Below are 27,228 nucleotides of genomic sequence, written 5' to 3'. Positions count from 1 at the left end.
TATCAGGAATAGCATGGCCAGCAGGAGCAGGGAGGTCATTCTGCCCTTGTACTTAGCACTGGTTAGGCCACACTGTGAGTACTATGTCCAGTTCTGGGCCCCACAATTTAAGGAGGATATTGAGAGACTTGGGCTTGTCCAGAGAAGGTCAACAAGGCTGGTGAGAGGCCTTGAGCACAAGCCCTACGAGGAGAGGCTGAGTGAGCTGTGGTTGTTTAACCTGGAGAAGAGGAGGCATAGGGGAGACCTTATTGCTGACTACAACTACCTGAAGGGAGGCTGTAGCCAGGTGGGGGCTGGTCTCTTCTCCCAGGCAACCAGCACCAGAACAAGAGGACACAATCTCAAGCGGCGCCAGAGGCGGTTTAAGCTGGATGTTAGCAATAAATTCTTCACAGAGGGAGTGATTTGCCATTAGAATGTGCTGCCCAGGGAGGTGGTGGAGTCACCGTCACTGGAGGTGTTTAGGAGGAGACTTGATTAGAATACAATAGAATAGACCAGACCAGGTTGGAAGAGACCTTTGATGGGGTGTTTGGTGCCATGGTTTAGTTGATTAGATAGTGTTGGATGATAGGTTAGACACGATGATCTCAAAGGTCTCTTCCAACCTGGTCTGGTCTGGTCTACTTCTATTCCATTCCATTCCATTCCATTCCATTCCATTCCATTCCATTCCATTCCATTCCATTCCATTCCATTCCATTCCATTCCATTCCAGATGACTTTCAAGTTTTTCTTCCAATTCCCTATTTAGGACCAGCAAGTCATTCCTCTGTGATCACTGGCCTTACTTATATCTGCTTTTGAATTATATTTGATGCACTCTGGTTTAAATCCAAATGACGTATTTTCACTTTTCATGGAGTAAATTGGATATTTTCATTCCTTCAGACATATTAGTTTTTAAAACATGTAAAGTCAATTTCAAAAGTATCCCTTGAGTGGGAATGACATCTCTATGTGGTCTACGTGGTCTACAAGGGGTAGGATGTAGGGTGTTTGGGTTCTTAGGTCTAACTTAAGCATGGCAAACACAAAGTTTCTTAAGAATGTTAGAGGTAACAATTTGAATTCACTTTTGCTGACAGAGAAGTTTTGGTCTTCTGAGAACATCTCTGTCACCTTATAGGTTTTAGAATAAAATTAGACAGTGTCTAGTTAGATACTTGGAAAAATAGAGAAATCAGCCTGGTTTCACAGATAAGCAGCACTTGGAATTAAAGAAAAGCAAAGCCTACTGCTCTTCTTTTCCTTCCACAACTGCATAACCTTGGGCAGGATTCCTTAAATCAAGTGTCCCCACTTCCCTTCCTGCTTTCTGTCCCATTTAGTTACACACTTTGGCACCTTCTTTTACAGCATGTTGGAACAATTCTGAGGTCAATGGAGTCCTTATCCAGGAAAATGTCAACAGAGCACTGTGATGAGTTGTTCCCTCAGCAGCAAAAAAACTCCTGCAGGTGCTTGTGGATTTTTTATTTCTCTCTCAAAACCTACAGCTCCCTCCTTCATCTGCCCTGGGGAAACACCTTCCACACAGCGCTTCCAGTTTCTTCAACATAGAGTTAGTCCTCCCACAGTAACCTGCATCTTGAAACTGGCCAACAGTAGAGAAATTACCGGAAAACAGGCACTGAACAGGGATCACAGTATCTCCCAAGGTGTTTCTTTCAAAGGAAACCCAGCTAGTCAAAGCAACAGCAAACACTATAATAAAGGTGACAAAGAACAAAATTCAGATTAAGCAGATTAAGCATTGCCATGCAAGGCACTCTAGGATTTTGCTCTTTTTTGGATCACATGCTCACAACAGTCTAAATCACTTGCGGAACATATACCAGAAAATAATGAGGGGGAAATTATCTTTTGGGTTTCTACTACATCAGCATTTGAAAATTGTCAATTTCTTCAAAAGAACATTTCAGTTTTGACAAATAGGTATTCCTCACAGATGTGCATTTAGAATAGAATACAATAGAATTAACCAGGTTGGAAAAGACCTTTGAGATCATCAAGTCCAACCTATCACCCAACACCACCTAAGCAACTAAACCATGGCACCAAGCACCTCATCCAGTCTCTTCCTAAACACCTCCAGTGATGGTGACTCCACCACCTCCCTGGGCAGCCCATTCCAATGGCCAATCACTCTCTGTGATGAATTTCTTCCTAACATCCAGCCAAAACCTCCCCTGGTGCAGCTTGAGACTGTGTCCTCTTGTTCTGGTGGTCGTTGCCTGGGAGAAGAGACCAACCGTCACCTGCCAACAACCTCCCTTCAGGTAGTTGTAGAAGGCAATAAGGTCTCCCCTGATCCTCCTCTTCTCCAGGCTAAGCAACCCCAGCTCCCTCAGCCTTTCCTCATAAGGCTGTGCTCCAAACCCCTCCCCAGCTTCTTTGGACACATTTCAGCAACTCAGCACTTTTCCTAAACTGAGGGGCCCCGAACTGGACACAAGACTCAAGATGTGGCCTAACCAGTGCTGAGTACAAGGGCACAATGACTTCCCTGCTCCTGCTGGCCACACTATTCCTGATACAGGCCAGGATGCCATTGGCCTTCTTGGCCACTTGGGCACACTGCTGGCTCACGTTCAACTTACTGTCAACCAGTACCCCCAGGTCCCTTTCTGCCTGGCTGCTCTCCAGCCACTCTGACCCCAGCCTGCAGCACTGCATGGGGTTGTTGTGGCCAACATGTAGAACCTGACACTTAGATGTTCTAAATCTCATGCCGATTTCTTCCAGTTCCCTTTGTGAACAGAAATTGCTGTTGCCAGTGCTGCTGAATATCATCCCATTTGCAAGACTGGTGTAAATAAAACCTTACGGTAAGGAAGGTAATTCTAAGTTCAAAAGGAAAGTTTTCATCCCCTATGATTTCACTAAATTGAGTGGGTTTATATTAAATCAATAACCCAATTAAAATTAAGAGACAAGAGAAAGAAAGACTCCAGCAAAATTATTTGAAGCCGTAATTGTTCAAACTAGTCCAAAACTCTTTACCCTTGGGAGCTGCAATACAAGGAAGTCTCCTGAGTGTGTTAATTATTTAAAATGGAAGCAACACAGTGGCTGGCCTTTTGCAAATAACCAATCTTTCAAAAAGTGTCAGGTGTCTCCAAAACTTGTGACAGGCTGGCAGTTTGTAGCTTCTACTCTTGAGCACTAATACCAGGATTTTGTCTGGAGCCTGGAGGAACTCATCATGTATACTAACAGATCCTAAAGACAACCTGTCTGGCTCACTGAAAATGTAATGCAGAAGCTAAATTAGAACCACAGACCTCTTATTTGCTAAATTAAAGCAGAGAAACAAAACTTACATAAACATTAGAAGCATGTGTATATATATATGTGTGTGTGTGTGTGTGTGTATATATATACACAAATATATATATATAAATATATACCTGGATGCATTCCTGTGCAGACTACCTTAAGCAACCCTGCTTTGGCAGAGGGGTAGGACTCAATGATCTCTGGAGGTCCAAGCCCTAATGTACAGTGATACTGTGATATATGAATGCATACACAAATACAAATAGATATATGTACAGGTAGATATGTATTGACAGCTGTAAATTATAGACATTTACAGAGATGTGTATTTACTGCCTCCTACAAGTCTATTTTACTGTCTAAATTTAGAGAATTTTCTTCCTTTCCTTCAGAAAAAAAAAGAAAAAAGGCAGCATCTGGTTTGTATTTTTCAAGTCTATTCCAAAATACCTTCCTCTTGCATGCATCTGCCACTTCAGTATGCAAGAATAAAAACATACAATCAGCAGGAAAATTCCTGTAGAGTCTGTTTGTAAACAAAAAGTTCCCATCCCCAAATTGGTCAACCTTGTTAGTACTTGGAGGTGGTGAGAAACTTTTCAGCGCTGCTTATTTTACCAGTGCTGTGGATACGTAACTACATGTAGTTTTTTGGTTATTTCAATTATAGAAGTCATTCTTATTGGAATGGAATGGAATGAATCAGGTTGGAAAAGACCTCAGAGATCATCAAGTCCAGCCTATCACCCAACACCATCTAATCAACTAAACCATGGCACCAAGCACCCCATCCAGTCTCTTTCCAAACACCTCCAGTGATGGTGACTCCACCACCTCTCTGGGCAGCACATTCCAATGGCCAATCACTCTTTCTGTGAAGAATTTCTTCCTAACATCCAGCCATAACCTCCCCTGGTGCAGCTTGAGACTGTGTCCTCTTGTTCTGGTGCTGGTTGCCTGGGAGCAGAGACCAACCCTCACCTGGCTACACCCCCACTCAGGTAGCTGTAGAGAGTAATAAGGTCTCCCCTGAGCCTCCTCTTCTCCAGGCTAAGCAACCCCAGCTCCTTCAGCCTCTCCTCATATTGAAAATAAGTACACAAAACTTCCATACAAAGGATTTATTTTTTTTTTCAAATCTTATTAAAGGTTCAGAAAAAAATTGGGTTTTCCTGTTTTTTGGTGGGTTTTTGTTTGTCTGTTTTTTTTGTGGAAAATGTGAACTTTTTGTCCTGAAATACAATCTAGAGACAAATCTATAAAAGACATCAATGACTATCAATTGAGAACTAATTATCAATCCTGAATTAATCTGTTGAAAAAGAATAAATACATATAATATATGTGAAGTGTAAATGAGGAGTGGATACAGGGAAAAATGACATTAAACCAGCATCCACATAATGAAATCAGAATGCTGACACCAAACCCCTCCAAGCTCAAATTGCCCCAGACTTACTGAAAAATCTTTCTTGCAAGTCAGTTGAAACATTTTACTTTATCAGTGCTCTCAACTCTGAGAGGCCCTGACATGCTCTCTTCAACTGCCTGATGGAGGTTGTAGCCAGGTGAAGGTCAGTCTGTTCTCCCAGGCAACCAGCACCAGAACAAGAGGACACAGTCTCAAGCTGTGCCAGGGGAAGTTTAGGCTTGAGGTGAGGAGAAAGTTCTTCACAGAGAGAGTTGTTAGCCATTGGGATGTGCTGCCTGGGGAGGTGGTGGAGTCACTGTCCCTGGAGGTGTTCTAAAAGGGACTGGATGTGGCACTTGAAGCCATGGTTTAGTAGTCATGAGGTGTTGGGTGACAGGTTGGACTTGATGATCTTTGAGGTCCTTTCCAACCTTATTGATTCTATGATTTTGGGCAATCAACTTCAGACTGTAATTGTCATCCACCAAAAGTCCTCCAGAGGGGGAAAATCTCACTCAGCCAGGCTGAACCACTCAGCAGCAGTGACCTTCGTACACTCCACATTAGCCCTCTCAGGTCTGGTGGGCTGCATCCTGCAGCATTGTACCACTGCAGAGCCACAGACAGCATTTAACACAATTATCAGAGCTCCATATACAGAGGTAACACCTGTCAACTACTCTGCCTAAAGTCCTATATTAGTGGTTACTTTTCCCTACAAAGCTTCACAGAAGTTCCATTTCAAAGCTTAATACACAAAACAAATACAGTGCATAGCTCAAAGACTGGAGGCAAAACACAGTTGTGGATTTTCTGATTTTTTTTTTCCATTTTTTTTTTTAAATTCCTGGCCAAGTTTTAATGGCCTATCACACATGAATGGTTATGAAAGCACTACAATGAGCTGAGCTGATAAGCTGATCTCATCGGAATTAACTGCATGTGATTGCTGCTTTGAAAAGCTGGCCTAAAGAGGCAGAATTGAAAGCAATCTCACAAGTCACTGGTACCACTTGCCTCAGCTATAAGTAAAGCACAGATGGTGAGAAAAGTTAATTAAGAGACATATTTGTTTGAGGGTTTGAAATTTTACACCCTCTCTTCTCCAAAGAAGCCAAGCCACAGTGAAAATGTGGGTTGCATTTTTGGCCTAATAAGTTCATGTTTTTGAGGTTCTTTTCTTGTAGATGGAGGCAATAGATAAATAGCACAAATTATTTATGTCAGCAGTTAGCGCATGGATTTGCAGTTGATCACTAAGGTACTCATTGCACCTTTTAGCTACAATACCTTGTCAATTAAAGATATTCCTTTCTCCACAATTCTTCATATAGTTTCCTCCTCCCTGGCACAGCTTTTCTTTTATGCTGTAACTGACACCCAGCAACAGAGGTGTCACCTTTTCATTCTTTCTTTAATCACTGCCTCTTTCATTTGCTCCCTCACTTCATAAGGAACATATCATCAATTACAAACAAAAAGCTTCTGGTGATAAACCTTTTTTCTTTTCCTGCTGGATAAAAACTCCCTTTCCCCTCTCTCTCCAGCCCACACTTGATATTTCCCCAGATTAACTAATGGGCTTCTGAAGCCAGGGCTACAAGAGTGCTCTGAAAAGTCATCACCAGCTTTAGAGGATCAAAATACATACTTTACACTTCATATACTGAAAGACTGTGACCAAAGTGTCACATAGCAGACGTTTTGCTCAATGGTCCTTCAACACTGTATGAATCTTTGGATCCAATTCAATTTTCTTTTAAATTGGTGTCTATTATAATGACAATGGCCAGTAGCACCAAAGAAATACTGGCTGCAGAAAGGTAGGGATCAATCTCACATGAAAGGCCCTTGATGGTAAGAATGGATTCATGTAATGGACAGAGAAAATTGGCATTTCAGAACTTAAGTGAAATTGAGAGGTTCTTAGAGAGACATTACCAATTCATGCCTACTGTACTGTTTATTTCCTTTCCCATCATTACTGATTATAAGGATGTTCACATGTAAAAGGAAGTTTCTTCATCTCTAATCACATCAGCTCTATTCCATGAATCCACAATCCACTGTTTGTGACAATACAAAAAGAATCAGACAGGAGGCTCAAGACAGATCAGAAAGTGACAGCTTCTGTTTAAACAGGTATCTTGGAAATTAGTGATGATAAGAGACAGTGTTATACTGTATAATCATTTCACTCTTACCATGGTCTCATTTGTTAAAAAGAGGTACAACAGAATTACTCACTGCAGAGATCTTGGTATTTAAAAAAATAAACTGGAATGCTGAACAGTTCTACTCATATGTCTAGAGAAATAAAGGCCTGGTTTGAATAGAACACCAATGCTACATGTATCAAACACTTCCTGGATTTAAGCAAAGCTGCTACTTAGAACATTACCCTTGCATTTTAGTGTAGGTCATATCATCTATGGTCTATCTCAAGAATCTGGCATGTATCAATATATTGCATCTGTCAGTTTTATTTCTGTGCTCCAGCACGGATTTTGAGCAGGATATTATACTCACAAGGATGTGTTCCCTAACTAGTTTTACATTTCAGATGGTAGGAACACATCAGAAGACTAAGAGACTGACACTCAAGATGAGCCTAGCATTGAGAAAGTTGCTATGTCAAGGATGCTAGCCAAAACCAGGATCTGTGTACATAAATATACATAAAAATAAGTAATAATTAAGGCATTGTATATATGTACACATATCTATACATACAAATTAATAATTGTCTCACATTCTCTGGTGGTCCCTAAATGTGCTAGCTAATCACATCAAAATGGCAGCTTTTCTAATGTTATAAATGTATACAAATGAAGTTGTTCAAATAGTCCAGCAAAGAGAGCTCAGTATAGATGTTATTTCAATTTGTGTGACAGTGGTCAAAACAGTCAGCTTACACAAAGCACTACAGCTGTGCAATATTGCAGCCCTACAGTTCTGTCATCAACAATGAGTGAGTTACCTGACACTGGAAATTCTTCAGCCACATCATGCTGACAATTAAGTAGAGCCTTCCACTGGCATTGCCCACGCTGGCAACTGTGCTCTTTTTCTGCTTTTCCATCCAAGGATTGTCAGCAGGAAAATGTAAAAGGGAGCTATAGCTCCTTCTACTGAGTCTTGAGATGCCTAAGATTAACCATTTGGGGATCCTACTAGGGCTCAGAGAATTGAGTAAAAGAAGGCCAGCAGCATCTCAAATAGCTCTGTGTGACTTATTTTAAATTCTGCTTTGCACATTCTCACTAACACCACAATTTCAGAAGCAATTATGTGTTAAAAGAAGCTAGCAGAAAGAAGTGTGGGGACAGGCTGTTGGAATGGGGACAGAAGTACTGCTAAGCAAACTGATTGTCTGATCCGCATATGACATCTCAGATATAACAGCTTGTAAACATTATCTGTAGAGCTTCAAATAATAACTTTACAGATTTAACCAATCATGCTTTGAAGGCTGTCACTGATCTAGTGGAGCATGACCAAATCCCGTTAGAGTGCAGAATAGATTCTGGCATAATGTCTTACATATGCTGAGTTACATATCTAGATAAGGAATGCAAAGACATCACACGTGCTATAGGCATGCACATGAAGTAACTAATACAACTAAATTCATCATCCCAAGGGACTATGAGGGGAGGCTGAGGGAGCTGGGGGTGCTTAGCCTGGAGAAGAGGAGGCTCAGGAGAGACCTATTGCTCTCTACAACTACCTGAAGGGAGGTTGTAGCCAGGTGGGGGTTGGTCTCTTCTCCCAGGCAACCAGCACCAGAACAAGAGGACACAGTCTCAAGCTGCACCAGGGCTGAATGTTAGGACGAAGTTCTTCACAGAGAGAGTGATTGGAGAGGGATTGGACGTGGCACTTGGTGCCATAGTCTAGTCATGAGGTCTGTAATGACAGGCTGGATGTGATGATCTTTGAGGTCTCTTCCAACCTTCGTGATACTGTGCTGGAGTCACTGTCCCTGGACGTGTTCAACAAAGGATTGGATGTGGCACTTGAAGCTATGGTTTAGTTAGTCATGAGGTGTTGGGTGATAGGTTGGACTTGATGATCTCTGAGGTCTTTTCCAACCTTATTGATTCTATGAAAGAGCATCATATTGCAAAATTCCTTCACAGGTAAGAACTAACTTCTTCGTAACTGAGCATGGTATTTATCTGCCACTGCAAGATGAATATTCAAGACAGACATAAGAGACAGTTTTAACTGAAGAAATCAAAAGCAGATGAGATCTGTGTTGTGTTTGCCCACTTTACACATGCACTTCTGAAAAATTACAGCTCAGTCTAAGTAGTAATTTGCTAGAGATAATTTACTGGACAAGGTTTCCTAAGATCTACTGAAAATCTATCATCTTTCCAGCAAGATGCAGAGAAAAGCAAACAGACTTTGAGACACTAGAAAAAGCATGGGAAGAAAACCTCCACAAAAAGTGCTCAAACAATTTTTCCTATTTTCCCCACTGGGGATAATCAGAATTACTTTGGTTATTTTTCATTTTCCTTCTTCCCTTCCTGGTGTGAAGAAAGTTCAAGAGAAAGTTCAAGACAAAAGCATATGTTAGATGGCTAGGTGTCTCCTCCTATTCTGAGCACTACATGCTGCACTTTTCTGTCTCCAAGCCTCTGCATGTAAATGCTAGGGGACCTTCTAGACCCTAATATCAAAAGCAAGTCATCATATATTTTGCAAGGTCCTATCACTCATATTAGTATCACAGATCCTTCAGGGCATCCTACTTCGCAGTGTAGCTAGGAGAAATTAGCGTTTTTTTGTTCAAGAATTGCATTACACTGCTGACTAGGATGATATGCAGTCTTTTTTCCCTTAGATAACTCCACAAACTGAAAAATTACTCCATTTAAACAAAATTCCTTTTCTTTTATTTCCCAGTGTGAAAGGATTGCTTTTAATCAACTACAGCAGTATGGATGAGAGATGCAGAGTATGCTCTCAGATAAAATAAAACCCTCACCTTTGGCTCAGAAATATTTCTCAGGAACAGTCATAAGGATCTCTTAACAGTGGCCTTTGTATGATATTTTTCCTTTCATTTAGGAAAAATAAAAGAAAATAGAGGATTATTATTTTTTTAGTTACAATTGGCCCAATTATCACAAATCTTTTTTGCCTCCTTCAGCTTTTCTCCAAACAGTAGAGAAATCCAAAGCTTTTCACTTGGCTCTTTCTCCAGGGACTAATACCTTTAAGTACTTCAAGGCCAGATCCAACTCCCTGACATTTGTCTGCCCTGAACTTGCAAAGCACTTGTAAGTTTGTTAGCCTCCAAAGTGTCAAGAAACTACAACAATCTTTAGACATATTTCATGTGGGAGTTTTGCAGAAAGAGCTTCATACAGCAATAAAACCTACAGCTTGTTCTGGCAAACCTGTGTCAGATGAGGGCAGATAAAATCCTCTGAAGTACAGTAGAGATCCAGTTGAGCACGTTACATTGGGAAGATTCATGAATAAAGGAGCTCCCCTGTATCTTGCTTTTATTGTTTATTTGCCATGAAAGTGTTGGCTTGAGCCCAGATTAAACAAATCTATGTTAGAAACAGGAACCAGACTTACTCTAACTTTAATATATGCCCTGCAACAGATACTCAAGCAAATATTAAGGCATTGTATTTTTCTTTGAAACTTGACCCTCATCTGATGCTGCAGGAGGGAGGAGCTGAGTTTGCTGGACTTTGCATGGGCATCTCTTATGGCCTCAGCCTTGGAAAGTGCAAAAGTAGGGAAGGTATGTAAAAGTGTGTGATCCCAATGGCAGGCACTGCAACAGCAACTTACTTGTTGCTGTTTCTTACCACCAGCCTAGGAAATCAGCCTGGTGACCTGCTGCAGAGCTTCTCAGATGAGCATGGAGCCAAGAAAAGTGCCTTTGAACCCAGAGACACTGAGGGCAGGACTAATCAAACAGTTTAGTTATTTATCTTGTTTTGGGCATTTCTCATCTGAATGAATGTTTATGCAACACCAGCTATTCTGAAATCTCTACTTTCTAGCAGTCAGCTAAAGCAGCTTCCAGACTGAAGTATTGTTTCCAATGACTACATTATGGTGCTCAGTGAAAATAAATGATGTAAAGATACAAGAATTCCAGTTGAGGTACCATCAAGTTTGCCTAAGCAAAGGGAAAACCACCTAAAAAAGACTCCTGTGCCTTGACTGACTTTTTTGTTCATATGGGTACAAAGATGCCATGATTTTTACATCATTTTACAGAAGCATTCTTCTTGTATGCTCTTATGCTCAGTAGAGTCAAAGCCTGACTCACAAAGAGGGTAGCCTTTACTCTAAATGATCAATGTTAAGGAGCAGTTAATAACTTGAATACCCAGAGTTTAAGTTAAATTAAGCTGTTCAGCAACTCTTTTTGAGACATCATACTAAATGAGTAAAATATCTCTGCCTTTCCAATGCAAATACCCTTCTTTCCCTCACAACAGTTTTTATCCTTTTCCAAGACAGTCTAATGGAATTGTGCAAACAGCAGAATGCATAGAGATATTAATTCAGAGACCTTGCCACCTCAGAAAAGAGTTAATATGTTACAAATGTATTCTCTCCTTTATTTCTACTAGCCTATTACTGCTTGAGACAATTCCTAACCCAAACTTCTGGCCACAGCTCTGTTGGCAGGGAAGATAAGATAGCAGATCTAAATCAAATCAGAAAGATCTTGCAATGAGATTGCACAGCACAATTTCCCATGCAGTAAAAGCTGCACTCTCCCCTATATTCCTACTGAAATTAACTACAGGATGGCAAAAAATTCATTATATACACATGACAGGATGTTAAAATAGTATATCCTTTAAGAAGTTCTAACAATATTCAAAGCTAAGTTCAAACACAAACATTAGCACAACAGAGTGTGGAGTGGGAAAAAGGAAGATTCCTTATGCTAGCACTGTCTTCCCCATTTAACTCTCAGAGTATTTCAAAACCAGAAACTAAAAGAATGAAAGGACTCTGCTATAAGCAGTCTGCTACATCAATATGACAAAAAACCCCCACCATCAGCTTTCAGTTGTGACCCTATCATGGTTATCAAATTAAAACACACAACAACAGTGAGCGCCTTGCCCCATTCTTTTTGGCCACCAGCTCATGAAAACTAGTAACAACTTTTCATGTTCACTACTGATCACACTGGTGATAAAGTAGTGAATATTAACAAATCTAATGATGAGAAGAGATGCCTTCCTTCACTAACTCATCCACAGAATTTAAAATTTCTGCAACAAAGAATAATTCATTCAGTTAACAGACTCACTAGAAACAGAAAAGAGGTCATCAATAGTACTGCTTTTCAGCCCTCACCCCAGACACTAAAAACCATGCCCACAACAGTAACTTCATGCAAGGAGAGGACTGCTAAATGTACAAAAATGTAGGTACTTCTACTGAGCCATAAACACTTCACATTTATTTACATCTTACTCATTCTATTTTCTAGAGTTATGGTTAGTACACATGACCTGTGCTGACTGCTGCAGTGTGCTGAACTGACTGACCTAAAAGCCTCTCCACTTCCCAGGGAACCACACGGGTCATTCAGGTAACTGCAGAAAAGGTTATCATTACTTACAGCAGGATGTCCAGCACAGTAGGTGTAGCTAGCATGAGACTGGTAGTGCAAGCTTGCTCTTGGAAAGGTGTATGTATTCCAGGCAGGTTGGCTGCTGTTCCACTGGGAGCTGAAGCCAGGGCTCATGGTCACTCTTGATTTACTGTTTTGGTATGTTCTCACCGTGGAGCTGGACTATCAGAAAAGAAAGAAATGCAATGTAAAAATAGCCTTTAGAGCAGAATACAAACAATGCAGCTATGTGTCATCATTGTGTATATAAATACTGCCACACAGTCTGGAACAAACTCAAATGTTTCCTGAACGGAACTGGGAAAAGCAAAACAAAATGATACCTTCAAAGACATCATTGAAAGAGCTATGTTACTGTAATGCCCAGAAGAAAGACTGATGACTGTTAGAGTTTGGGCTGGGATATGAATTAACAAGGGCAACAGATCAGTTCTGAAAATGAGTAGTGGGTGCAATCCTGCACAACAATAAGAGTTGAAACTCCCATGTTTATTTATTATAATGAATCAAAGGACATTTATTGAGCTCCTGATCAGCTGTGTTCATTTTGCAGTAAATGGGCCAATATTTAGGCATCTTTCTCAAAGACTTGTAAACCCATCCAGTGGCTAGGTAAGGCAAAGGTGTAAACTACCCTTGTGTTTCAAATACATAACTTCTAAACAGACTTTGAAACTTCACAACACTTTAAATTTATTTAAAGAGCAGAAGAAAAAAAGCAAACAACAAAACCTGAAATTAATTTTTAAAGAAGTTAATTTAATAATTTCATCTGACTATGGATGTGTAATTCACTTTCATCCTTTCTTTCTATCATTGTACTTTATTCTAACTGCAGTTTTCTGCTTCAGTCCTTGTTTCTGGGGGGAAAATAATATTTCTAGTAAATACTTGGAGTGGTAAGGATGGTTTATTAGGGCAGTAAAAAAACACCCTCCATTTTCAAACAGACTAGAACATGCATTAAAGATGGATGCATTTTTAGCAGGTATTTAGGCTGGTCTTCAAAGGCATGCAAATGCACTTTCCCTCCATATCTTGTTAAACATTTACATTTGCTTGCTTGCTTTTTATTGGCAGAGGTTCTTAATATCCCATGCAAATTTCTGCCAACTAATTGTAAATATTGCAAATTACTTTTTAAGCATTAAATTCACAAGTAACCTCACAAGCAATACAGTGAAAGTTTGAAAAATATAAACACAAAATATGTGTTTTAGAAATCCTTATAAATGCCCCTGTTAGTAAATTGACACTATCCATTTCAAAATTAATACTCAGGAATGACCCTTCATTAATTCTTGCTCTCAAAGACAACTTTTCTACATGATATACCAGCACCAGAATAAGAGGACACAGTCTCAAGCTGTGCCAGGGGAGGGTTAGGCTGGATGTTAGGAAGGAGTTCTTCCCAGAAAGAGTGATTGGCCATTGGAATGGGCTGCCCAGGGAGGTGGTGGAGTCACCATCACTGGAGGTGTTTAGGAAGAGACTGGATGGAGTGCTTGGTGCCATGGTTTAGTTGCTTAGATGGTGTTGGGTGATAGGTTGGACTTCATGATCTTGAAAGTCTCTTCCAACCTGGTCTGGTCCGGTCCATTCCATTCCATTCCATTCCATTCCACTCCACTCCACTCCACTCCACTCCATTCCACTCCACTCCATTCCATTCCACTCCACTCCACTCCATTCCACTCCACTCCATTCCACTCCACTCCCCATCCCATCAATATGGACCACCATTGAACAAGGTGTTTCACATGGTCCAACACCATCCTCACTCTGAAGTGCTTGCAAGACAAATGAGAAGGTCAGGGAAAGGATGAAAGAGGAGAATCTGATGCTGAAGGAGAGAAAACAGCTTTGTAAACATGGATTTAGTTATTATTTCTATTTTTTAGCTCAGTTTCATTGGAAGAGGATTAGTGAAACAGAAGGAAAAGACGATGGAGAGAAGACATATGAAAAGATTTCCAGGACACATTCTAGCTATAAAAATATATACCCTGTATAATCTTTCCAGTTTTTAATAGGGTATTTCGATAAGCTGGTTGTAGAAACTACAGGCCACACTGGCATGGGCTGAACAAGCAATCTTTATTTCATTTAATTTGCAAAAGTTTAAGTGCACAAAGTTTGCCTCAGTTATCAATTGCTATATAAACTTTAAGTTCAAGAAAAGGCCAAATGACTTCCTGCATGTGTTTATTTCCTCTGCTGCCGATTAGGAAGCCTGAAAAGAACAGTTTCAGCTCACCAGTTCTCAATATCTCAAGAGATTCTCCTCCCGCCCCCACCTCTAAGCAAAGGATTCCTGCGGTGTGGTTTCTAAAGATTTAACTTACAACTAGCTGAACACAAAGCCTATGAATGAACCCTAAAACCCACACTAAACTCTCATTAGTCACTGTGTGTGACAAGTGGTTACTTTGGCTTAAAAAAGGCTTTAGGGGGAAAAAAAATCTGCCCCTACAGTTAGAGGGGCTTACCTGAAATAAATCTTTTTGTATGAATTTAAATCATGACAAATCAAAGGAAAAAGGTTCTGGCTATAGCCAGAAATAAACTGAAGGGGTTTAATGTGGGGATTTTTTTTCTTTTTTTTCTTTTTTTTTTGCCTTCCCCTTTCACCCTCTTTCCCCAAGGAGCAGAAACTGCATTTTCTTTCCTTTGACATATTACTTATCTTTCAGATCGCTCTCTTTCCGGGCCTTGGTAGACTTGTTTCTACATGAGAGATGAAGGCTAGGCTTTGTTTTGGTCAGATCAAGCAGGTTTTTAACCATAAGGTATATACTATGTATATTTCTCCCCTTTATAAGCATTAGGTATCCAGGTGTGGCTGCTTGTTTCCTCCTCATGAGGAGTACATCCCCAGCTGAACAGTCTGTGAATACTGAGCTGCTGTATCCTAACAATAGCTTCCTATTATTTCTGATGTGTCTGCATTGTATGGACCAGTGGAAAAAACCCTGTGGCTGATGGGATGTGATGATACATTTTCAGCTGTGATAATTGTTAACTGATTATTTTCACTGTGGCAGCGAACTCTGCTATAGTAAGGAGAGACACTGTTAGCACCTTAGTGATGTGCACAATACCTGTTCCTGTATTAGAACAGGGCAACAATAAGCCAGCTTTTAAAACAGCCTGCCTCAGATGCTGAACAACCTTCTGCCTGTTGAAGTAAGTTTTGTTTAATGCTTGTATGCCACGCAAAATGCCTTTTCATATCTGCCACAGTGCTGGAGATATGGTTCACCCCTGGAGCTGAATCCAGGCACAGAGATGAGCCCTTCTGCCCCTATCTGCTCCACCACCCCGCTTCCCACCTCATGAGAGGAGCACTAAAAACAGTGAGCCATTCAGACCAGGCATCCTCCCCATGCAGGTAGTTTGGGATGCAGAGATGGGAAGCAAGACCTCACATATCCCACTCTCGTTCAGGATGGTGAGCAGCCATGCAAAGAGAGGCCTCTACACTAAACAGCTTTGGAGCAGGGCTACTATTTCTGACCCAATAAGAGCTTCTCTTTTCTGCTGGCTGACCTTGGTGAAAAAAGCACAAAACAAATCAAAAGTCAATACACCAAGACAATCCCAGAGTAATCGACGTGGAATAGTGTGGTCAGTAGGAGCAGGGAAGTCATTCTCTGCCTGTATTCAGCACTGGTAAGGCCACACCTTGAGTCCTGTGTCCAGATGTTGTATTGCTGGAGCATGTCCAGAGAAGGGCACAAAGCTGGGGAGGGGTTTGGAGCACAAGCCCTATGAGGAGAGGCTGAGGGAGCTGAGGGTGCTAAGCCTGGAGAAGAGGAGGCTCACAGGAGACCTTATTGCTCTCTACAACTACCTGAAGGGAGGTTGTAGCCAGGTGGGGGTTGGTCTCTTCTCCCAGGCAACCAGCACCAGAACAAGAGGACACAGTCTCAAGCTGCACCAGGGGAGGTTTAGGCTGGATGTTAGGAAGAAGGTCTTCATAGAAAGAGTGATTGGCCATTGGAATGGGCTGCCCAGGTGGTGGAGTCACCATCACTGGAGGTGTTTAAGAAGAGACTGGATGGGATGCTTGGTGCCATGGTTTGGTTGATTAGATAGTGTTGGGTGATAGGTTGGACTTGATGATCTCAAAGGTCTCTTCCAACCTGGTTAATTCTATTCTATTCTATCAGCTGGAGAAGACAGACATCTGTACCACCAGCCACGAAGTCCCAGGGTGGCATAGTTACCTCATGGCTCTAACCTAGGGTGGTTGGGGACCCAAGATCAGGGGCCCCAAAAATTGATATGTTGAATTCAGTGTGTCCTCTGAATTACAAATACTGCACATCTCTACAGTCTTCTCTGCTTAGCGCAGAGGCACTTGTTGGTAAGACACTGGAATAACTGGGGGAGCTGGGGGGAGTGGGGGAATGGTGCACTGGGGGCAGGTGTCCAGGTGCTGGTAGTGCAAGGTGCTGTGCAGCCTCTGTGAGGGATGGTTCTGGATGCCCCATGTCAGACACAGCTGGTTTCATATATCTAAGCATTTGTTAAGAAGTCTAGCAGTGGAAAAAATAGATCAGTATTTATGGAACAATTTTTATCTTCAAAAAACTATGGAAAAGTTAAATGGTGGCAATTTTTTTTACTAGAGCAGTATTTCCAACTTTGAAAGACATTTATAGTAGATGTATGAACTAGTAGCCACTCCTTATTTCTATGTGAATGCAGCACACCATTTAACTAGGACATTAAGCAAGGTAAACACTTCTGACATTCTTACATCTGCAGGTTTTCACCCCCATGCTCTCCATTCTTTCGCAACACAGCATCATTATGCAGTAAACGAACAGAGACAGTATGAAACTGGAAAACCGGATCTGCAGTTCATCAGAAAACCCACCTGAGAGACCCGAATGGTTGTACTAATTGTGTAACCAAAGAGTGGGGTTGCTTTTTTTCTTTTTGTGTTCTGAAAATTAAACATGGAAAATACTACAGATTACTCTGTCTTAATAGCAGGAAAGAGGAATTTCGTGCTGTGTTTTTCCCAATATTTCGTTATAGATTTCAAGTCTTTTCTTGTCTAGAACCAGATTCCATCTGTTCCAGTAAGAACTGAGCCTTTAATATTTGGCCACTGCAGACATTGAGTTTATCAAGTTTATCTCATAACCTTTATGAAAAAAACTTCAGAGACATGACCAAATTTAAGAGAAACACTGTTTTTCCAGACATGGGATTGAATCTCAGCATGCTGTACCTGGAAAAACGAGAATCAGCTGAGAGAAATAGCATTCCACTGAAACCACAGAAAAATGATGAGGCTGTATTTCGTATCTCGGCATACATACAGGGTAATAGCTCATCCAGTAGATCCAGGAGCAGAGCACTATGCACATCATGCCAAAACCCAAGGTGTGCAGTCCATCTGCCCTCTCCTGGTAGGTGGGAGAGCAATGGTTTCTGTGGGCTAGCTCTGCTCAGCAGGCTCCCCACCAGCAGAGTGAAGTGGAACCAGGTCTGCAGGGCACAACTAATACAGCTGAATTACTTAGAGCTGGGGTCCAATAGGAATGATAAGTTGAGAGCCTTTCTGGGATAGGTCCCAAGTGGCTTAAGTAACTCTTGAAGAATGTATTCTAGAAAAAGAGTCTGCCACTCATTGGTATTTTTTCCATAGAGTTAGGCTTTGAAAACAAAATAGGTATGGTTTTCACCCCTTTCCGGTTAGATCTGCCGTAACTCCCAGTGACTCAACACTCCAATTTATGTTGTACTTTTAACTGTTACTTGAATCCTAAGAACATCTGGGGGGGGATGACGGTGGGGGAAGCAAAGTATGATACATTATCCTTGTAGTTACAGAGAGTGAGCAGGAGAACTAAAAAAAAATTCAGGGCTTCACAGTTTGAGGAAGAGCATGTGAACAGCCTGTTTTTCTGCCATTGTATCATCCATGCCAATACCAAAGGGGCAAAGAACTGGTAACACAAGATAGGTCAGTCACAGTTCAGATTAAAGCCTTAAAGTGTCTTGGCAACCTCTGTGGAAGACCTGGGTGTGATTAAAAGTTGCCGTTACCCGATGGTTCTCTAGGCAAGAGGCTGATGGGTTTCAGTCAAAATGTGCACATATGCACCTCCTGAAAAGCATTGTCACCACCAGTATCTTAGCAGGCAAGTTCAGTGTAAAGACCAAGTGAAATTCACAAGAAATGCTCCTCTGCTTAAAACTGATTTCTCCTGAATAAGAAGAGAAATTGTACATATGGAATGGAATGGAACGGAATGGAACAGAACAGAATTTACCAAGTTGGAAAAGACCTTTGAGATCATCAAGTCCAATCCATCATCCAACACCATCTAATCAACTAGACCATGGCACCAAGCACCCCATCAAGTCTCCTCCTAAACACCTCCAGTGATGGTGACTCCATCACCTCCCTGGGCAGCACATCCTAATGGCGAATCACTCTCTCTATGAAGAATTTCTTCCTAACAGCCAGTCTAAACCTCCCCTGGTGCAGCTTGAGACTGTGTCCTCTTGTTCTGGTGCTGGTCGCCTGGGAGAAGAGACCAACCCCCACCTGGCTACACCCTCCCTTCAGGTAGTTGTAGATGGCAATAAGGTCTCCTGTGAGCCTCCTCTTCTCCAGGCTAAGCAACCCCAGCTCCCTCTGCCTCTCCTCATAGGGCTTGTGCTCCAAACCCCTCCCCAGCTTTGTTGCCCTTCTCTGGACATGTTCCAGCAACTCAACATGTTTCCTAAACTGAGGGGCCCAGAACTGGACACAGTACTCAAACTTTGTTTGGTTTTGCTGCTCATGTTGCATCTAGTCATAAGGAATGGGGACACTCATGCTACCGCTCTTTTTTATCTCTTACGAGAATAAAATGAAATGTAAAACAGACTTTCTAAAGGATTTTTTTGTTTGTTTATCTTTGTTATTACTCCACCACCAATGGCTAACAACTCTCTCTGTGAAGAACTTTCTCCTCACCTCGAGCCCAAACTTCCCCTGGTGAAGCTTGAGACTTGTGTCCTCTTGTTCTGGTGCTGGTTGCCTGGGAGAAGAGACCAACTCCCTCCTGGCTACAACCACCCTTCACTCAATCCAGTACTCCTAAGAATGCACATAGAGCTCATCTGTACAGAGTGATTGGAGAGAAAGATGTTCTTTCACCAGAAGTTGTTGAGCACACAATTCACAGAGGCAAAGAACTTGAAGGGGAGGATTTGTGCCAGGTAAGAATTCCAATGTTTAACACTAATCTTAGGGAAAGTTTTTTATTACTTACAAAACATATCATATTAAGTCTCTGATCTTGGCAGATCTCTGGAGAACTTTTACACTGTCTAAGAATTCCTGTCTCATATATGACAGTTGCCACACTTGAAGTCTTTTCTACAGCTACAAAGCAGTGGTTGAGATTTGCAGCAAGTAAAGGACACAGAGGGATGCTGCAATATTTTGGGAAAAAAAAATAATATGGTAAGTGTGTTTCCTAGGTTCAAATTCCCAGGTAGAGAGGGCTTTTGGACCAGTTCTGCTGTAAGGCAACAAACCACTTTCACCTACATTTTATTTATTTATGTTGACCTAAGTACCACTGACCAAAACAAAATTTGGAATGTGCTGCCTGGGGAGGTGGTGGAGTCACCATCATTGGAGGTGTTTAAGAGGAGACTTGATAGGGTGCTTCGTTGCATGGTTTAGTTGATTACATGGTGTTGGATGATGGTTTGGATGTGATGATCTTGAAGGCCTCTTCCAACCTGGTCTATTCTATTCTATTCTATTCTATTCTATTCTATTCTATTCTATTCAGATTAAGGACTGATTTTAGCATTTACTTGTCTGCTAAATTGGGACTTTTACAGATAGCCAATATCTTTTATGAAACTCATTATTTTTTGATCATTTGCACAGAAAAATAATTATTTCATTAACATTTGAATTCCTTCTCCTTTTACAGTACCCAAAGGTATGTTCCACTATGGCCTGCAGTAGCTTAATGGGGTTTTTTTCTGAAGTATCTGTTCACTACATATAGATTGAATTACTCCCTGAACAATAAATCAACCACTGTCTTGGATACAAAATTATTTTCCTCACACTAGAGCTGCAATGTACATTTTTTTTTAAGACAATCCCAAGAGGAACAGCTGGCTGACAATTTTAGCAGATTTGCAACATTAAGCAGTGAGTGCAATCCACACTCGCATACCAGGGAAGAGGCGTGCTTATAAACAGAAAATGTTCATGGCACAACATCACTTCTGTAGTCCTACCAAATGAAAAAAAAATAAATGTCCCATTTCTGTCCTCAGCTGCAGTAGGCAAGGCCTTGACAGCAGTTTCACATGCATATTACAAGCCTTCACATCCACAAAATGCTTACTTCACAGAATACAATGCTGTTATGAAATCCATTTGACTGTTAGGAAGAATTCCATAAATCCTGCCAAGCTGCCCAAGGTACCACTCTACTGCTAACTCCTGTGGATGGGTCTGCATGCTTTGGTAAACCTCACTGTGGGATTAGGACATTTACCAAAGCTATGATTTGTTTCCTGCAATGCTATGTCTTATTTTATACCAGGAGTTCTGCAGGTGTGTGATTTATCCATCCTGTTTTTAGCTACAGTACCCTGCAAGTGGGCTTTATTTTGTGCTGGAAAACCAAATTCTCCTCTCATAAATTGTATTACTGCTGACTGGGGAACAGGCTTCTGCTCCCTTGAGAATAGAATAGAATAGAATAGAATAGAATAGAATAGAATAGAATAGACCAGACCAGACCAGACCAGGCTGGAAAAGACCTTTGGGATCATCGAGTCCAACCTCAACCAGCTTAATTTCTCTGACCACAAAATTATAATTCCAGCAAAATAATCTGAAGCTCAACACCATTTCTTATGGAATTAAGCAATATAGGGACAATTATAGCTTACTTCCCCCCCAGTATTGCACCTTAATGCTTATTATCTATTAATTGTCAACATCACTTGAGGGACTTTACCAACAGCATAGCCCCTAATGATCCAACTGCAGGAACACAGGAGGAGGAATTAAATGCCAAATAAAAGAAACAGATAAAATTATCCTTTAAAATTAAAAGTGCAGTATAAATTTTGTAATTGGGATCAAAATTCACCAAAGGTTTCTTTTTGTCTGAAAGAATGTTCAACGAACATTTTAAAATCCAGGAAGCAAACTGGATATCCCAGAAATCCAGAAGTGAAAAGCACATTCTTGCTCAGCAAAATCATATGCAGACAGGCCTTTCACTCAAATAAATATTCAGAGAAACATATATTGTATGAGACACATTTCAATGTGAAAAGGCTAATATCATCTGCCTTTTCCATTTTCCCCATTCCATTAGGAATAGAATAGAATAGAATAGAATAGAATAGAATAGAATAGAATAGAATAGAATAGAATAGAATAAACCAGGTTGGAAAAGACCTTTGAGATCATCAAGTCCAACCTATCACCCAACACTATCAAATCAACTAAACCATGGCACCAAGCACCCCATCCAGTCTCTTAAACACCTCCAGTGATGGTGACTTCCACTTTCCTGGGCAGCCCATTCCAATGGCCCATCACTCTTTCTATGAAGAACTTCTTTCTAACATCCAGCCTAAACCTCCCCTCGTGCATTTTGAGACTGTGTCCTCTTGTTCTGGTGTTGGTTGCCTGGGAGAAGAGACCCATTCTCTGACCACAGTAGGAGGTATGAAAAATAAAAGAGAAAGTAGAATGAGCTACAAAGAGAAGAAAACAAGAAGTAAAACATATCTGAGACCACTTCTCAGGATACTTAGAATCTGTTGAGTATCAAATGCAGAACAGAGGAACATGCACACAGGGCTACAGTGCTGCCTACAAAAGATTCTTTCCTTCCCTTAACTTTGGGCACCAGGATGGAGAAGAGAGAGAGAGAGAGAGAGAGAGAGAGCGCACAAATTTATTAGAAGTGATGAGCAAATTATAACTGGAAAGTTGACTGTAAGCTATTTGAACTCAAGTGCAGCAAAGACAGGTTTTCCAGGATACATCAATGCAAGGTTACATATTTCATAAACAAAACAAACAACAATAAAAAAATCAAAACAAACAACAACAAAACCCCAAGAAAGTAAATCCCAATGAAAAATTACATTAAAACTCCCAATATAAAAGACCACAAAAATACCTAAGAGATAATGTCTATCAAATGCTTCTAGATATGTAAAACCTCTTTTGCTTTTGAGTGTCAACCTGAATGCAAACAAGTATCCTTCTCCTCATAGCATCTAGCCTTCAAAATATAAACCAATCCTTTTATTCTTGTCAGCTAACGATCAAGAGTTTTGTGAGCTGATTTGCTTATTGGCCACGCCACAGGTGTTTCAGAGCAGCATTTTATATGCCATGAACTAGAAAACAAATCAAAGTAAGAACAACATCAACAAAAATGTCAGTAACTTATGTTTTAGTAAGGTTACTAAAGTAAGGAAAAGTCACACAGGTCTGAAAATAGCTTCAGCTTTCATGAAATTACACAGCTGAGAAAAAAATAACCCCAACACATTACACATTGAAGGACTCAAAGTGGAAAGCAGAGATGTTATGAATTGTGTTGGAGGCTGCTCAAATAAGAGAAGTCATCAACCCTTGAGAGAGGAAATCTAACTGAGGCTCCTCAGTGCCTAGCATATGGAGCTGCACTACTTAGGAAACACTGACAGCTAGGGGAATAACAGCTCAAAGTAAGGGATTTTTCTGCCCCACTGCCTAATGGTATGAAGATTCAGGTCCTTCTGCTGAACTTCAGCATCATTAACTTGACAGGCAAAAGAAGGGGAAAGCATGAAGGGAAGCTCTGCTTTTGTGTTTCTCCCTGCTGTAACAAGAGTCTGATTTCATATTCCCAAATGTTTGTTAAAATGTGGAAAACTAGATTTTAAAATGTAAGTACAGGAGTTATATCCCAGAATATATCAGACAAGAGGCTACAAAAAAATCAAATGAGAGATGAGGAACAGTGACTGAGGACAAGAGAGAGGATGACCAGAAACCACAGTGGGAGGCTCCAATGATAAACAGATGCTACCCTGTCTCTTCTGTGCCTTCTGTTTTGTGTTTTTTTGAGCCTACTTCTCAAAAGACTAGACATAGAATGAATGCAGATGGAGATCTCTTTCACAATGTTCCCAGTTGGTTTAAAATCTCCACTTCTCAAATCAAATCCTTTCTAGAGATGATGACTGCTTTCCCAAAGCCTGAGGATGGATAGAATTTCTTACCACTCTACAAGGACAGTGGTCTAAAAATGCTAGAGAATTAACAGCAAATTAAACTAATACCATTACATAGAAATTCCTTTAAAACATGTATTTCCAATCTCCTATTTCTATGTCAGTAGATAGTCTCTGCAGCTCTGTGCTTAGAATATACATTTCAGGAAAATTTCCCATATAGCATATTCAGTCATTGTATTTCCTGGCACATATGTGTGTCATAACCTTACAGCAAAAAGAGGAATAAACAGTAATATTACTAAGATTTGTACAGAAGCTTACATTAGTTACTCTATTATCTGCCAAAACAGCTCACAATGAGCTGGTGGGAAAGTCTTTGAAGACTGCTAAAAGACATTTTTAGAGATACATTATTTGTTAAGTTTAAAATACATTTGAAAATCTCCAATCACCTATATGTAACTTCATTATTATTAAAGTGCAGCTTTTCATAGAATCATAGAACGGTCCAGGCTGGAAGGGACCTCCAAAGGGCATCCAGTCCGACCTCCCCGCAGTCAGCAGGGACATCCCCATCTAGATCAGACTGCCCAGGGGCTTGTTGAGTCTTACCTTGAATATCTCCAGGAAAAGGGTCTCAGCCACTTCTCTGGGAAACCTGTTCCAGTGTTCCACCAACCTCACAGTGAAGAACTTCTTCCTGATATCCAGTCTAAATCTGCCTTTCCCTAGTTTGAACCCATCACCCTGTGTCCTGTCACCACAGGCCCTTGTGAACAGTCTCTCCCCATCCTTCCTATACGGCCCCTTCAGGTACTGACAGGCTGCTATCAGGTCTCCCTGGAGCCTCCTCTTCTCTAGGCTGAACAACCCCAGCTCCCTCAGCCTGGTCTCAAAGCAGAGGTGCTCCAACTCCCAGATGTTTTTTGTGACCCTCCTCTGGACACTCAGGTCCATATCCTTCCTACATTAAGGGCTCCAGAGCTGGATGCAGTACTCCATCTAAGTGAACTGCTAGGTCAATAGTAAGAAAGTTAATGGGTGCAGATGTAAAAGAAAATAATCCCATCCTCTCTGTACTTGAGAAAACAGGACGTTCCTGAAACTAAGGAGAAAAAAAGCTATTATTTGGATCATCAAAAACCCCACCATTAGCTCTGAATTTGGCTTCTTATGTAACTCGACCTTTTCACAACTCTTTCCTGGTCTCTCTTTTGCACCCTTTGGGAGATGGAATAACTGTAGGAAATGCTGTTCAGCTGTTTTTGCCATACAGAACAGCAATGTTCCAAATCAATAAATCAACCAGCAATTGCCTAATCAGCAGATTTTGTTGTTGTTGTTGTTGTTGTTATGAGTATAAAAGTTACTATAATTAGGAGTAAACACAACAAAAGACACAAAGAGGCTTCTAGTAATTCTCTCTCACACTCACACACAAATACATATATATATACAGATAAGAATGAAGTGCAATATAGAACAACAGAGGCAAAATACAGAGAATATTTCTAATTAAATTTAAATCTATTGCCAAAGTAGTTTTTCAAGGAAGCTAATATCAGACCCATGAATCAGGTGCATTTAAGAGAGCTAAAGCACATACAAAAGCAAAGATAGAGGAAAGTAGATTTGAGGAGATGAATGATAATAATAGTGCTTTGCTTGATCTCATTTATCAAGGTTTGTTTACATGTATACATCTATGTAAATACCACATGGTGGGAAGTGTTGTGAAGCTATTCTTTAATTCATAGAGGTTAAAATCAGACCTTGTTACAACTTTATAACGTTCTTTTAAAATGTCACATATTAAAAGAAGTACCTAGAAACACTTATTTCAGAAGAAAAGGTGATTTATTCTGTTTTTTGTTTGACTGCTACTAAGATTTCATGCAATGTGTGAAGAAAGACATAGGAAAAAAATATAATGTTCTACAACTTAAATATAGAAGACAAAAAATATTTCATATTCTAAAACCTAAAACATAAATATGCCTCTAACTCCTTTAGCTTCAGAAATATCTGTGGTAGACTGTCAGTATACCCAAATTGTTAGCAGATGCTGCTGCACAAAGCAATAATCAGAGATCAGCTGTTGAAGTATGTGACGGTATTGTCAACCTGTTAACGAAAGGATTCAAGGAACACTGAAGAGATGCTAGTAAAACCAAGATTTGAGATTACAAACTGTTTTTAGAGCTCTTGTATTTCTGTCATGATATGGAAAAATGTGTTTCCTAAGAGGACTTTCCTAATAGGGATTGTTAACATAGATCAAATGTATAGAATATGCATGGATTTTTAAAATACTTTTTTTTTGCTTCAAATTCTGATTTTAACTACAAACATTTTAGTTCATTACTCACTCTCTAGAGAAGGAGAAGGGAAGTCATTCTGCCCCTGTACTCAGCACTGGTTAGGCCACACCTTAAGTACTGTGTCCAGTTCTGGGCCCCCCAGGAAAGATGTTGAGTTGCTGGAACGTGTCCAGAGGAGACCAACAAAGCTGGGGAGAGGCCTTGAGCACAAGCCCTGTGATGAGAGGCTGAGGGAGCTGGGGTTGCTTAGCCTGGAGAAGAGGAGGTTCAGGGGAGACCTTATTGCTGCCTACAGCTACCTGTAGCTGCGCCAGGAAAAGTTTAGGCTTGAGGTGAGGAGAAAGTTCTTTACAGAGAGTTGTTGGCCATTGGAATGTGCTGCCTAGGGATGTGGTGGAGTCACTGTCCCTGGAGGTGTTCAAAAAGGGCTTGGATGTGGCACTTGAAGCCATGGTTTAGTAGTCATGAGGTCTGTGGTGACAGGTTGGACTTGATGATCTTTGAGGTCTTTTCCAACCTTATTGATTCTATGATTCTACTCATAAGCACAGAAGGAAGTCTACTGTACCATACACAAATGCTTAAATATCAAATGGAATTGATCATTAAAGTGAAAGAAAAATTATTTCATTGCAAGAACAAAGAGATGGAGACTCAGATAGAAAATGTGAGTTTTGTTGTTTGTTTTGAAAGGATATAACTCTTCATCATACAGGCTATAAAAGAAGGTGAGGAGGATTAATGCTTTCTGGACAGCATACTCCACTCTTGTTGTCTACAGGATAGCTTGCACCTTGTTCAGAAACATTTAGCAATGGTTTATGGAACGAAATTTTTTTAATGGTCTGACAGGGCCTTGCTGCATCGATCACTGAGATAGAGCAATCAAAACCAGAGGGTACATATGGCCCTATTTGATCTTTACAAGAGAATTTCACTATGCTAATCTTTAAAACATATTGTCACATTATTCATTTCTCTCCCTTGTGTATTTCATTACTTTAAAGTAAATAAACCAATCAATACAACCATCACACAAAACTTCTGAACTTAAGGGCAGTCAATAACATTTGTAAATGCTTGTCAGAACACTGCCTCTTTGCGTATCAGGGCTGCAAATTGTGAGGGGCCCTATTGACTTTTTTTCTTTTAATAAACTCACTTTTGGAAAAAACACAGATGTTCATTACATCTCCTGCTTCCTGGAGGAAACATTGGTGCAGCTGAGGTCTGGATGCAGAAGACTCAGCAACAGTAACAAACAGTTGAAGTATTTCATTGCCTTGCTTTTGCCTTCAATGTTCTCCTACACAAGTGTTCTTCGTACTTCTGTT

The 27,228-nt window shown here is 40.6% G+C and overlaps 1 protein-coding gene across 1 annotated transcript in view; it reads right to left on the bottom strand.

Moving 5' to 3' along the window:
• Window positions 1-27,228, bottom strand: part of RBMS3 (RNA binding motif single stranded interacting protein 3) — a 631,327-nt gene that overhangs the window by 509,715 nt on the left and 94,384 nt on the right. The window contains exon 2 of the mRNA XM_054160933.1: window positions 12,324-12,497. Within this exon, the coding sequence (XP_054016908.1) occupies window positions 12,324-12,449 (126 nt within the window). The 5' untranslated portion in view covers window positions 12,450-12,497. The remainder of the gene's footprint in view (window positions 1-12,323; window positions 12,498-27,228) is intronic.

This window comes from Dryobates pubescens, chromosome 4 (assembly GCF_014839835.1).
Source record: "Dryobates pubescens isolate bDryPub1 chromosome 4, bDryPub1.pri, whole genome shotgun sequence".
Classification (NCBI taxonomy): Eukaryota; Metazoa; Chordata; class Aves; order Piciformes; family Picidae; genus Dryobates; species Dryobates pubescens.
This window is presented reverse-complemented; position numbering and strand designations above follow the sequence as displayed.